This window comes from Mustela nigripes, chromosome 14 (genome assembly GCF_022355385.1).
Source record: "Mustela nigripes isolate SB6536 chromosome 14, MUSNIG.SB6536, whole genome shotgun sequence".
Lineage (NCBI taxonomy): Eukaryota > Metazoa > Chordata > Mammalia > Carnivora > Mustelidae > Mustela > Mustela nigripes.
The window spans coordinates 100420891-100433443 of NC_081570.1; the positions used below are offsets into that span (position 1 = coordinate 100420891).

The 12553-nt window shown below is 42.1% G+C and overlaps 1 protein-coding gene across 2 annotated transcripts in view; it reads left to right on the forward strand.

Moving 5' to 3' along the window:
* Window positions 1-2009: 2009 nt before the first annotated feature.
* Window positions 2010-12553, forward strand: part of TTF2 (transcription termination factor 2) — a 41716-nt gene continuing 31172 nt past the window's right edge. For both annotated transcript variants that reach the window (XR_009399600.1, XM_059375854.1), the window contains exons 1-3: window positions 2010-2090; window positions 2175-2277; window positions 5077-5163. Coding sequence is in view for 1 of the 2 variants with exons in the window: in XM_059375854.1 (XP_059231837.1) it covers window positions 2063-2090; window positions 2175-2277; window positions 5077-5163 (218 nt within the window). In the remaining variant the exon portion in view is untranslated. The remainder of the gene's footprint in view (window positions 2091-2174; window positions 2278-5076; window positions 5164-12553) is intronic.

The window sequence follows — 12553 nt, forward strand, 5'->3', positions numbered from 1 at the left end:
AGCGAATATTACATAATTCATTACAGTTTATGCCAACATTATGGCCGCATTTCACTCAAGGATCAGCTTATTTGTTTTCTCACTCTTACAGATATGGTTAGGTGGGATAAACTGCCTGGAGCCTGAACATTTTCATCTGGCATATCCCAAATTTATGGAAGAAATATTCCCCCTTTCTGTAATTTGGCTGTGCACACTTCCATGGGGTTGGATGTGAAACACTGCTTTACATCCTGCAGAAGAAAAGGGGATATTTAAGAGACTCTGATTTTGTCTTCTTTGTTCCAGAAGGCTTATTTACTCAAGAAATAATGAAATTACCACGCTCCTCATCCTGCAGCTCCAGTACTCACGCTCTACGTCTCCCAGTACAGCATCGAGTAGATATGTACACAAAAATCTCTCAATGCAGAATTGTAATCTGGGTTTAAAGAAAAGAAAATGCCTTTATTTATTTATTTGTTTGTTTGTTTTTTGTTCCTGCCTTATCTCTAAGTTTATAGGTGTTTCAGAGAGGTAATTATGTATAAACTACCTCAACTTTGGTTCCAAACACACCTTTATCTAGCCTTACAGAGTTTACAACTCCACTCATCCTGACATTTAAATACTATTTTACTTTGTTGTTTAAGTATTCGCTATGCGTTCACTCAGCCTCCCTCATATACTGAGTTCCTTGTGGTTAGAGGAACTGTTTCAGACTTTGTGGGTGAATAAACGAATTCTGTTTCCCAAGCACCTCGCTCACATTGGGCACAGGAAAAGCTGTTTGATAAGTACTTGTTTAATTAATAATGACACCTCAGGTTTGTCTCCCTTCCAGGAGCCTCTGCCTCCTGTCTCCCCACCACTTATATTTATCATATAACCCAGATTTCCTAGACATTACAGATTTTCTGTCCTACTGCCCCTTAAGAACAGTTGCATGTGCCACACCAGATGTCTGGGCATATGGTCCTCAATAGCTGTAATATGAATCCATCTCTGTTGCAATAAGTCTCTGATTTCTATTCCTCCCTTTTTACTAATAGCTCTGATTACCATTTCAAATACAGTTCCCTTTCTTTTATTTATCTTCAGCCTCGATTTTTAACACAAAAGCATACTAATAAGACAAGTTTAACAATACAAAAAATAGAGTACTTTTCATTAAAGGTTATCTATTTCTTCCCTGCTGTTTCTACTTTGACTTGTACAACTCAGGGTTCCTGCACCAGGAGGGCCTAGCGAACCTTCAGTACACACAGGAAGCAGCTGCGCAGTCCCCTAGGCACCCGTGAATCGCCCACTCACTAATTCCGTGACCTTGGTTGAGTCACTCATATTTCTATGAACCTCTCGAGGCCTTCCTTATCATGTTGCCCATCTCACCAGGCTGTCAAGTCAAGAGAGACGGGGATGCGTGAGCACTGAGCAAACTTAAAGGACTGCTGGGGCGGGGGGTTCCCTGCAGAAGTCTTCACGCCTGCTCTCCCCCAGACTTCTCGGTTCACCGTGCAGCTTGAAGGGACACGCCCAGGAGCCCGCACACCACCGCACCCCCGCCCTGCAAGTTCACAGGCTCCTCTGGCGGCAGCAGCTTCTCCCGGCTTGCCTCCCAAGGGACGGAGCCCCAGGCCGGGGCTCGGAGACCACCGCGAAGCTCCGGGCACCGTCTGCCACCGGGAGAAGGGAGTCTTCCCTGCAGAGGGCCCCTCTGCAGGTGTAACGCGCGCTCCCTCTAGGGCCGCCTCCGGGTCTCAATTATAAACCGGGGTCTTCCCTGTCCTCTGCCTCGCCCGGTCCACTCAGCGCACCTGCCAAGCGCAGCCCCTCCCCCGGAAAGCCCCTCGCCGGGAACGCCCCCCCATCCTCCGAAACCCCATCCCGCCACCCAAGCCACGCCCCACTATTTAAACTCAGGGCGCCCGCGAAAGTGGTTGGTGAAGGTCCCGCGCGGTGAATTATGGGGGCTGAGCCTGCAGAAGGTGGATGCTGATTGGCTCCTGAGCGAGGAGGGCGGGGTAAAAGGCGGAAGCAGGCGCTGGGGGCGGGCTCCGTGGATTTGGAGACCGGAGCGCTCATGGAAGTGGTTAGATGCTCGGAGCATGGTAAGGGGTCCGGGTCTTTTAAGGGCTCCCGGGGTGTGTCGGTGTAGCTTGGTGTAATCGTTGTCAACCTCCGCCTCTTTTCAGGGAGCGTCTGCTTTCTCAAGACCGGCGTCCGTGATGGCCCGAATAAAGGAAAGAGCTTCTACGTGTGCCCGGCTAATACCTGCAGCTACGTGCTGGCCGCCGAGTAAGTCTCGAGCTGGGCATGACTGCCCGCCACCGCCAGCTCCCCTCCGCCCTGCGCCACTGGCACTAGGAGAGGTGGGGACCCTGGTCTCTGCAGCCAGGGCCTTTAAGTAGTTGGTGGTCCCGGGACAGCGTGGCGTCTTCAGGAGGCGCTCGGTTCCTGCCTGCTCTTTGGCCCTGGGCAGCTTAATCACCCTCTCTGGGCCTCCAATTTCGCCCACCTGTAAAATGGAGGTTCGACTACATCTGGAACCTTCTGGTCCTTTCCCGCTCTGGGTTTCTTCTTGTTTGCCAGGCCTTCTGCTAGGACATTGCTGCTCCTTGCTAAGTGAGGACATGCAGACGTAGTAGAAAATAAGTGGTTCTTGTTTTGCACTAGTTTCAGGCCGAATTTGTTTTTAAATGTTTGAGGTTAAAACTCGCTGTTGGTCAGATTGTCCACTCCTTTTTTTTTTTTTTTAAAGATTTTATTTATTTTATTTGACAGAGAAAGATCACAAGTAGGCAAAGAGAGGGGCAAGCAGGCTCCCTGATGAGCAGAGAGCCCAGTGTGGGGCTCCATCCCAGGACCCTGAGATCATGACCTGAGCCGAAGGCAGAGGCTTAACCCACTGAGCCACCCAGGCGCCCTTGTCAACTCCTTTTTAAAAGAAGGTTCTCTGGGGGCGCCTGAGTAGCTCAGTTGGTTAAGCATCTGACTCTTGATTTCCACTGGGGTCATAATTTTAGGGTCCTGAGATAGAGTCCCGCTTGGAGCCGTGGGTGTGGAGCCTGCTTAAGATTCTGTTTCTCTCTCTCTCAAAAAAAAAAAAAAAAAAAAGGATTCTCTTCATTTAAGGTGTAAGATTGATAATCTAAAGAAACAGGTTACTTTTGGGATTAATGCTGAAAGAAAACCAGATATCTGATCAGCATTCTGGTTTTACAAAATTGGAAGCTGAGGCCCAGAAATGTTAAGCATCTCCTTAAAGTGAGAAAAGTAATACTGTTGTCATAAAGTGTTAATAAGGTCCACAGCCTATGTGAATTTTTAAACCTAATCACATTAAACATTTTTCTTGCTCTCTACTCAATTTGGTAGAAAACATGAATTCTCTCCATCTGCTGTAAGGCATAAAGTGGATATCAATACTAGAAAATAAATTATTTTTTAGCTTGTATGTATTAACTTATGTTTCCCTTACATGATTAGATGATTTGTGTCTTTGTTGTGCTTTGAAACTAAGCGAAGGAATTTGAATCTGTCTTCAGATTTGGCAGATAAATTTTCAGAGAAAATACTTTCTTAGTCTTCTAGTTAGTTGTCATTTTATTGGAAAGAAATTACCGGGACTCAATTTAGTTAAATACCGAAATGGTTTTTAAAAAAGTAGTGTCAGATCTTAAGATAGAAGGGATAAGCCAGTTAAGCTATCAACAACATATCATTAAGTCAGGATTTACTATTTATTTCTAATTTCTATACCAAGTTTCTTAGGTCCTGTACCTCGTTCAAGTCTCATGAAACATGGAAGCATGTTCAGACTTGAATGAAGCATTAATGGTAGCATAAGACTCAGCTTTATGTTAAAAGAAACATACCTTTGGGGCGCCTGGCTGGCTCAGTTGGTGGAGCATGTGATCCATGTCGAACTTGGCGGGTGCAGAGGTAACTTGAAAATAGAATCATTAAAAAAAGATACCTTTAGGGGCGCCTGGGTGGCTCAGTGGGTTAAACCTCTGCCTTCAGCTCAGGTCATGATCCCAGAGTCCTGGGATCAAGCCCCGCATGGGGCTCTCTGCTCAGCAGGCAGCCTGCTTCCCCATCTCTCTCTCTGCCTGCCTCTCTGCCTACTTGTGATCTGTCAAATAAATAAATAAAATCTTTAAAAAAAAAAAAGATACCTTTATATAGAATATCATTTATGCAAATATACTGCTATCAAACTAGTACAATATAATAGCTGACTTGACAGTTACTTAATAAACTTGACCAATTTGGAATATGTCTGATAACCACAATATAAGCAAAGCAAAGGAAGAAACAAGCGCCCCACATCATATGAGAGCACTTTAGGTCTTCACTCAAAACTGTGTCACCTCAAATGTTCTGTATACATTCACTCATGATAAACTGCAAAAGGAGAGTTAGAAAACTTAGGCCAGGCATGAAGCAGGTTAGGAGAGCCTGCCCCTAAACAGATTGTTATAGGACGAGAGATGATGGAAGAACTTGGGGAAAATTCACAGCCAGTCTTAGGTACTTCAGCTGTGAGTGTCTCACAACATAGAGGTCACAAACACAGTGTAGTTTTGAGCTGTTGAGTCATCAGGAGAAAGGTGTATTTATCGTCTTCCTGTCTTTAGGGGAGAGGGAAGGAAATTGAAAGCTGTGGAGCCTTTCCCCAGAGGGATGTGCATAGATGTACAAATGTATGGGATTTACAAACCCATACATACAAACCCATGGAGGTCATACATGTATTCTTATGTTTAAAACCCATGGTTTAAGGGTGCCTGGGTGGTTCAGTCAGTTAAACATTGGGGTATTGATTTTGGCTCAGGTCATGCTTTCAGGATCATGTGAATGAGTCCTGGGTCAGTCTCCACACTGGGTGTAGAGCCTGCTTGAGATTCTCTCTCTCCCACTGCTCTTCCCCCTTGTGCATGCCTGCGAGGGCACGCACACACGCGCACGCACACACACACCACACTCTCAAAAATAAAGAAAGAAAACCCATAGATTGGATTGAATTTTAGAATGCTAATTTCTATGATCTCCTAAAACAAAATTTCCTTTTTTTTTTTTCCTCCCCTCTAGTATTCCTGTTTCTCATTGTTTATTGCATGAGGACTGCGTGGTAGGGCTTCAGGGTTTGCTTCTACTGCCAGGCAAGGAAGAATACAGGTAAGTGTCCAAAGGGAAAATCTTCATGTATTTATTTCTTTCTTTCCCTGGAAGAGGTACAGCCAGGTATGTTTTCTAGAACTGACTATTCTGTAAAAACGATTTTTTAACAAAGAGGATTTCTGTGTGTATTGAATACCTTCTGAGCTTGTCATTCCTCACTGCTGAGCTAGTGGTTGATCTGGTTAATTTCAGATCAATTGGTTTTCCTTCCTCCCTCTCCAGCTCTTCAGTAGCCACTGCTGTCAGTCCCCCAACAGTCATTAACTTGCTGTGACTTGTCAACTTATCCATTTAGTCATAGAATGAAGTAATGTCTAAAAATGTCTCAAGTATGTTAAGTACTCAATAAATGTTAGTTTCCCTTCTATTGTATGAAAACTCCGAGGTAAGGCAGGGACATCTATATAAATGGCAGGTGATATTTATCATGAATATTGAAAGGTTAGTAACAATTCAGTAGGGGCAAGAGAAGGATCAATATCCTCCATTAGGGCACAGATTTTAGGTAGTAACCGGGAATTGCAAGCATTTGCTTGGGTAATAATTTAGTGTGTGTTTGAATAGAGATTTCAGAAGATAAGGCTGGTCAGGAGGCAGAGGCCAGGTATGATGTTCGCTATATGATACTCTGTGCAGTTCAGAATGTATATATTCCAGATCAATCCCCCCGCATATTGGCATTTAAGTACCATCTTCATATGGCACTTAAATGCCAGTACTGCTGTTTTTCTTAATTGGGTTGTAGATACAGTAGGATGCATAGATTTTAAGTGTTCAACAGTTGAGTTTGAGTAATTGATATAATCAAGCCTCAGTCAAAATAGAAAAATATTTCCATTACCCCATTAAGTGCCATTGGACTCCCTTCTAGTTACTCCTCCCCTTCCACCATAGGCAACCACTGTTACTCTTCTATGTCTGGCTTCTTTTATGAAACAGTCTCTGTGAAATTCATCCACATGGTTGTGTGTATCAATAATTCTTCATTATTGCTGAATTGAGTTCTGTTTTGTGATTATCACAGTTTCTTGGGCTTATTTGCCCTCTATATATCTTCTTTGGTGAAGTATCAGTTTAAATCTTTTAGCCATTTTTTTTTTCATTGAAAATTTTATTGAGATAATTGTAGATTCTCATGCATTTATAAGAAATAGTACAAAAAGAGCCCCTGTAGACTTCTTACCTCCTGGTACCATTTTGCAAAGTATACATAAATAGTATCTAATATTACAATTAGGATGTTATTCAGCCCTTATTTGTGAAGATCGTTTTCCTTGTGGTAATGTGTGTGTGTGTGTAGATTTAGTTCTATACAGTTATCATGTGTAGTTTTTTGTATGCACCTCCACAGTCCCGATATGGAACAGTTCCTTCATCACTAAATTCCTCTATCCTGCCTCTCACTCCCTCCATCTTGTCTCTGGCAACCATTTCTAAAGTTTGTTCCTTCAGAAATGTTACATCAGTGGAGTCATAAAGGGTAACTTCGGGGATTTTTTGCTTATTTTAAAAGTTGTGTTGTCTTAACCATAAGTGACTCTTAATCTCACAAAACAAACTGAGGGTTGCTGCGGGGAGAGGGGTTGGGAGAGGTGGGTGGGGTTATGGACATTGGGGAGGGTATGTGCTATGGTGAGTGCTGTGAAGTGTGTAAAGCTGGTGATTCACAGACCTGTACACCTGGGGATAAAAATACATAGTATGTTTATTAAAATAAATTAGTTAATTTAAAAAAATTGTGTTGTCTTTTTATTATGGAATTTGAAGAGTTCTTTATATATTCCCTATACGAGTTCTTTAGAAAATACATGTATAATAAATATTTTCTCCAAGTCTTTGGTTTTCATTTTCTTAACTCCCTTTTGAAAAGTAGAAGTTTCTCATTTTTATAAAGTCCAATTTATCATTTTTTTGTCCTTTGTGCTTTATGTGTTCCCTCTGAGAAATCTTTGCCTGCCCAAAGATCACAAATTTCTCCAAGGATTTCTTCTAGAGTAGGTTTTATAGTTGTTTTTTGTTTAATTTTTTTTAATTTTTTTATTAACATATAATGTATTATCAGCCCCAGGGGTACAGGTCTGTGAATCTCAGGTTTACCTACTTTACAGCACTCATCATAGCACATACCTTCCCCAATGTCCATAACCCAACCACCCTCTCCTTACCTGCCCCCCCCCAAGCAACCCTGTTTGTTTTGTGAAATTAAGAGTCTCTTATGGATCCCATCTTGTTTCATTTTTTCCTTCCCTACTTCCCAGACCCCCCACTTTGCCTCTCAACTTCCTCATATCAGGGAGATCGTATGATAATTGTCTTTCTCTGATTGACTTATTTCGCTCAGCATAATACCCTCTAGTTCCATCCACGTCGTCATAAATGGAAAGATTTCATTTCTTTTGATGGCTGCATAGTATTCGTGTGTGTGTGTGTGTGTGTGTGTGTGTATCACATCTTCTTTATCCATTCATCTGTTGATGGACATCTAGGTTCTTTCCATAGTTTGGCTATTGTGGACATTGCTGCTATAAACACTACTAAACACTGTTTTCCTCTCAGGACTGCCTTTGTTGTGTCCCACAGATTTTGAACATTTGTGTTTTTGTTATCATTTGTTTCCCTGAATTTTTTCAGTTCTTCTTTAATTTCCTGGTTGACCCATTCGTTCTTTAGTAGGATGCTCTTTAGCCTCCATGTATTTGGGTTCTTTCCAAATTTCCTCTTATGATTGAGTTCTAGCTTCAGAGCACTGTGGTCTGAAAATATGCAGGGAATGATCCCAGTCTTTTGGTACTGGTTGAGACCTGATTTGTGACCCAGGATGTGAGCTATTCTGGAGAATGTTCCATCTGCCCTAGAGAAGAATGTGTATTCTGTTGCTTTGGGATGGAATGTTCTGAATATATCAGTGGTGTCCATCTGGTCCAGTGTGTCATTAAAGGCCTTTCTTTTGTTTGGATGATCTGTCCATTTCAGTGAGGGGGGTGTTAAAGTCCCCTACTATTATTGTATTATTGTCTATATGTTTCTTTGATTTTGTTATTAACTGGTTTGTGTAGTTGGCTGCTCCCATGTTAGGGGCATAGATATTTAAAATTGTTAGATCTTTTTGTTGGACAGACGCTTTGAATATAATATAGTGTCCTTTCTCATCTCTTATTATAGTCTTTGGCTTAAAATCTAATTTATCTGATATAAGGATTGCCACCCCAACTTTCTTTTGATGTCCATTAGCATGGTAAATTGTTTTTCAACCCCCTCACTTTAAATCTGGAGGTGTCTTTGGGTCTAAAATGAGTTTCTTATAGACAGCATATTGATGGGTTTGTTTTTTTTTTTTAATCCATTCTGATACCTGTGTCTTTTGATTAGGGCATTTAGCCCATTTACATTCAGGGTAACTATTGAGAGATATGAATTTAGTGCCATTGTATTGCCTGTAAGGTGACTGTTACTGTATATTGTGTCTTTTCCTTTCTGGTCTACTATTTTTAGGTTCTCTCTTTGCTTAGAGGACCCCTTTCAATATTTCCTGAAGAGCTGGTTTGGTGTTTACAAACTCTTTTAGTTTTTGTTTGTCCTGGAGGCTTTTTAAAAAATTTTAGACTTTTTTTTTTTTTTTTTTTTAATCTGAGAAAGAGAGAGAGAGAGATCACAAGTAGGCAGAGAGAGAGGAGGAAGCAGGCTCCCTGCTGAGCAGAGAGCCTGATGCAGGGCTTGATCCCAGGACTCCAGAATCATGGCCTGAGCCAAAGGCAGAGGCTTTAACCCACGGAGTCACCTAGGTGCCCGTCCTGGAACCTTTTTATCTCTCCTTCTATTTGCAGTGATACAGAGATTTTATAGTTTATTTTTTTAATGGCTTTTTTTTTTTCATTTGTGATCTGTTCCAAATAATTTTGGCTATTTTATGAGATAGGAATAGTTCATTTATTTTTCTGTATGTTACTGAGTGAATATATTATTTGGTTGTCTTGGCACCGTTATGGAAGACTTCCCTTTCCCCGTAGAAGTACTTGGCACTTTGTAAAAAATCAGTGACCACCATGTTAACAGATCTGTTTTTTGAACTTGTTAACCTGTTCTGTTGGTCCTTTTGCCTATCCTGACACAAGCAGGTAAGATAGTGTGAGTCTTCCAGCATTCTTTTCCAAGATTGGCTCTTCTGAGTCATGTCCATATAAAATGTAGCATCAACTTCTACATTTCCTTAGGTCGGTATTATACCGAATCTGTATAGATCCTTTGGGGAAGAACTGACATTAAAGTTGATTTTCCAGTCTATGAGCATGGTATATTTATGGCTTTCTTTCCCCACAGCATTGTTGAATAGTTTTCATTGTAGAGTACTCTACTCCTTTTGTTAAATTTAATCTTCAGAGAGTGTTATGGTTTTTGATGCTATTATAAATGGTATTTTTAAATTGTTTACTTTTTAAAAAAAAGATTTATTTATCTGAGAGAGAGAGGGAGTGGGGGAAGGGGTGGAGGGAGAAGATCTCAACCAGACTACCCGCTGAGCACAGAGCCCCACACAGGGACAATTTCATGACCTTGAGATCATGACCTGAGCTGAAACCAAGAGTCAGATGCTCAACCAACTGAGCCACCCAGGTGCTCTGAAATTTTCACCTTTTGACTGTTTTGTTGTTGTTGTTGTTGTTAGTACAGTGGGGCTGGTAAGCCTCTAGAGCATGAAGTCAGGATGTCCTGACACCTAAAACCATTTACATGCTGCTGGGGGTACCCCTCTCCCATATGGGAAGACTGTTTGAGGTTGTAGGAAGCCACTGAAGAATGTTTGCTCCAATTGCATTAATAAAAGACATGGTTGAAGAAGGTTGGTCAGACAGGAAGACGGTGGAGGCAAGGAGACTTAGGGTATAGAGGTGCTAGTGAATGGCTAGTAGATGGCATAGTCAGTATCGCTTACCACCATAGACTCTTCTGTGATAGGAAAATGCGACAACTAACATTTAGAGAGGTTAGGAAAGGAAGCAGGTCCCAGGGTTGTGAAGTGGCATTGCTGAGATTCAGACCTTGGTCTTGCTGGTTCTAGATGCATCCATCCCCTTTAGTCTCTGAGTGAAAGGTGTGCTTGGACTGAGGCACTGGCAGTGGAGTTGGGTGTACTTAGATTGTGAAAAGCTTTGGTAGGGCATTTAAGCTTGTACCTGTGTCCTTCATTTTCCCCTCAGGAGCAGTGACCCTGGCGGTCCCGACTTCCCTGGGTTTGAGGATTCAGTGAGGTCGTGGGTCTGATGCATGCAGTCGGCATTTGGCTCACTGTGAGTGCTCAGTGAATGCTGCTCAAGTTGGGATCTATGGGTGCTGAGTTTACCATTAAGCAAGACAAGGAAAGAAAGGTAGTATCAGTGGAGGACTGGGATGTGTGGACAACACAGACAGCTTTGAACTAGTCACGTCTTACATATATAGGAGACCAGCTAGAGAAGGAAGTGCAGCTCCAAAGAAAGGTCTAAGCTCAAGATGGAATTCTGACAAGTTACCGTGAATAGTTTTCATACTAGGTAGATGAGGCCGAGACATGATCATTATTTTAAGATAGAAAAGTAAAGGGTCACCGGGGTGGCTTAGTTGATTAAGCATCTGACTCTTGATTTTGGCCCAGGTCATGATCTCAGACTTGTGAGACGGAGTGCTGTGTCAGGCTTCTTGCTAGGCGTGGAGCCTGCTTAAGATTCTCTCTCCCTCTCTTGCCCCTCCCCCCTCTAAAAAAAAAAAACTAGAAAAGTAAAGTATGTCAATGTTTTTCTTTTAGCCCAAGTCTGGAACATTATTACTAGGAGGTACTTACTGGAGGTTTTAAGAGGTTGTTTTAGGATAATAAAATACAGTTCAACAACACACAATAAATAAAAAACAAAAAACAGTCAAGTACCCTGATACATAGTCCAGACTGGAGATTTTAACAGAATTAGATACATCTAGTATGTCAGTAGATGACTTCCCTAGCAGACAGTAAGAGCTTTTAGCCAGGACCCCTGTACTCTGGAGAATAACCTCAGGGAATACAACCTTTTGTTCTGAAAACTGAACTTAAAGTACTTCGTGTCTTTGACTTAATTCCAGCATGTTTGAAGCTTAACCCAGCTAGGTGACAGGTGTAGCCAAGTAATGGGAAGGAGGTATAAGCCCAGATGAGGCAAAGATGCCCATTTTTCATTCCTTGGCATGTAGCTGCATTTGTGTGCAGTTCTCTAACTTAAACACCAGATGGTGGCACTTACCAGCATTTGACTGGCCCTTCAGCCTTGGCCATCTGTTTAGGGACAAGAAACAGTCACTTCAGTAGAACCAGAGGAAGGAACTCTTGCCCTGACTTGAATGATGTGATACACACACTTTGATTTACACATCAAGTGTGGACATGTCATTGAGCTTCCTGAGTTTCTGTTTGCTCCTTTCCCATTTCCCCCTCCTCTCCTTTGTCTTTCAACTTCTCAAAGATCTAGAATCAAAATAGAAGGAAGTATTCTTTATCTGTAACTAAGTAAAATAGGTTTTAATTCTTTAAATAACTGATTGTTGTGGGATGTTCAAAATATTTTATCTTTAGGGATGCCTGGGTGGCTGTTGGTTAAGTGGCTGCCTTCAGCTCAGGTCATGAGCTCTGAGTTCTGGGATTGAGCCTGGCATTGAGCCCTGTGGATGGGCCTGCTGTTCAGCGGGGAATCTGCTTCTCCCTCTGCCCCCCCATCCCACTCGTGCACACACTCTCTCTCTCTACTCTCTCTCTCTCAAATAAATTTAAAATTTAAATTGAAAAAATCTATTTTATTTTTAGTATCATTTGAGTCTTTGTCTAGCAGATTCCTTGTGTGGTTGGTTTTTGGGTAAGATTGGGGTGCAGACGATGTAGCCCAGTGATGATTTTCTGGGCAGATGACAGAAATTTGGGTCTAAGCCAGGCCCGTGCAGAAGCTCATGAAGTTCCACCCCCACGAAGAGCCCCCTTCATTAAAGCTAGTACATCTTGTAGTGTATTTATATGGTAGAGTATCATACACTGTGCTGTGTAATGGAAGGAATCCTCATATGTGAAGGCTGTTAGCTCTAAGTGTCACAGTTTTCCCACTTTGCCTTTTGTGTTATAATCTTGCTAACGATGTTTTCACCACATGGAAGTTTAAAACTTTATTTTAATGGCTGTAGGGTAGAGGAGAGCCATGCTCCTTAGTGGTTCCCGCGGGTGGAAGTTTAAAACTTTGATGTGGCCAGAATTGCCAAATCCTTCACCCCTCAGCTGCAGGGCTTTAGGTCCTACTTAGAAAAGGCTTTGGTCTGAACCTTATCTTTACATGTATTAATGCATGTGGTCTTCACAGTGATCATAAGAGGTAGGTACTTTTTTTTTGTTTGTTTGTTT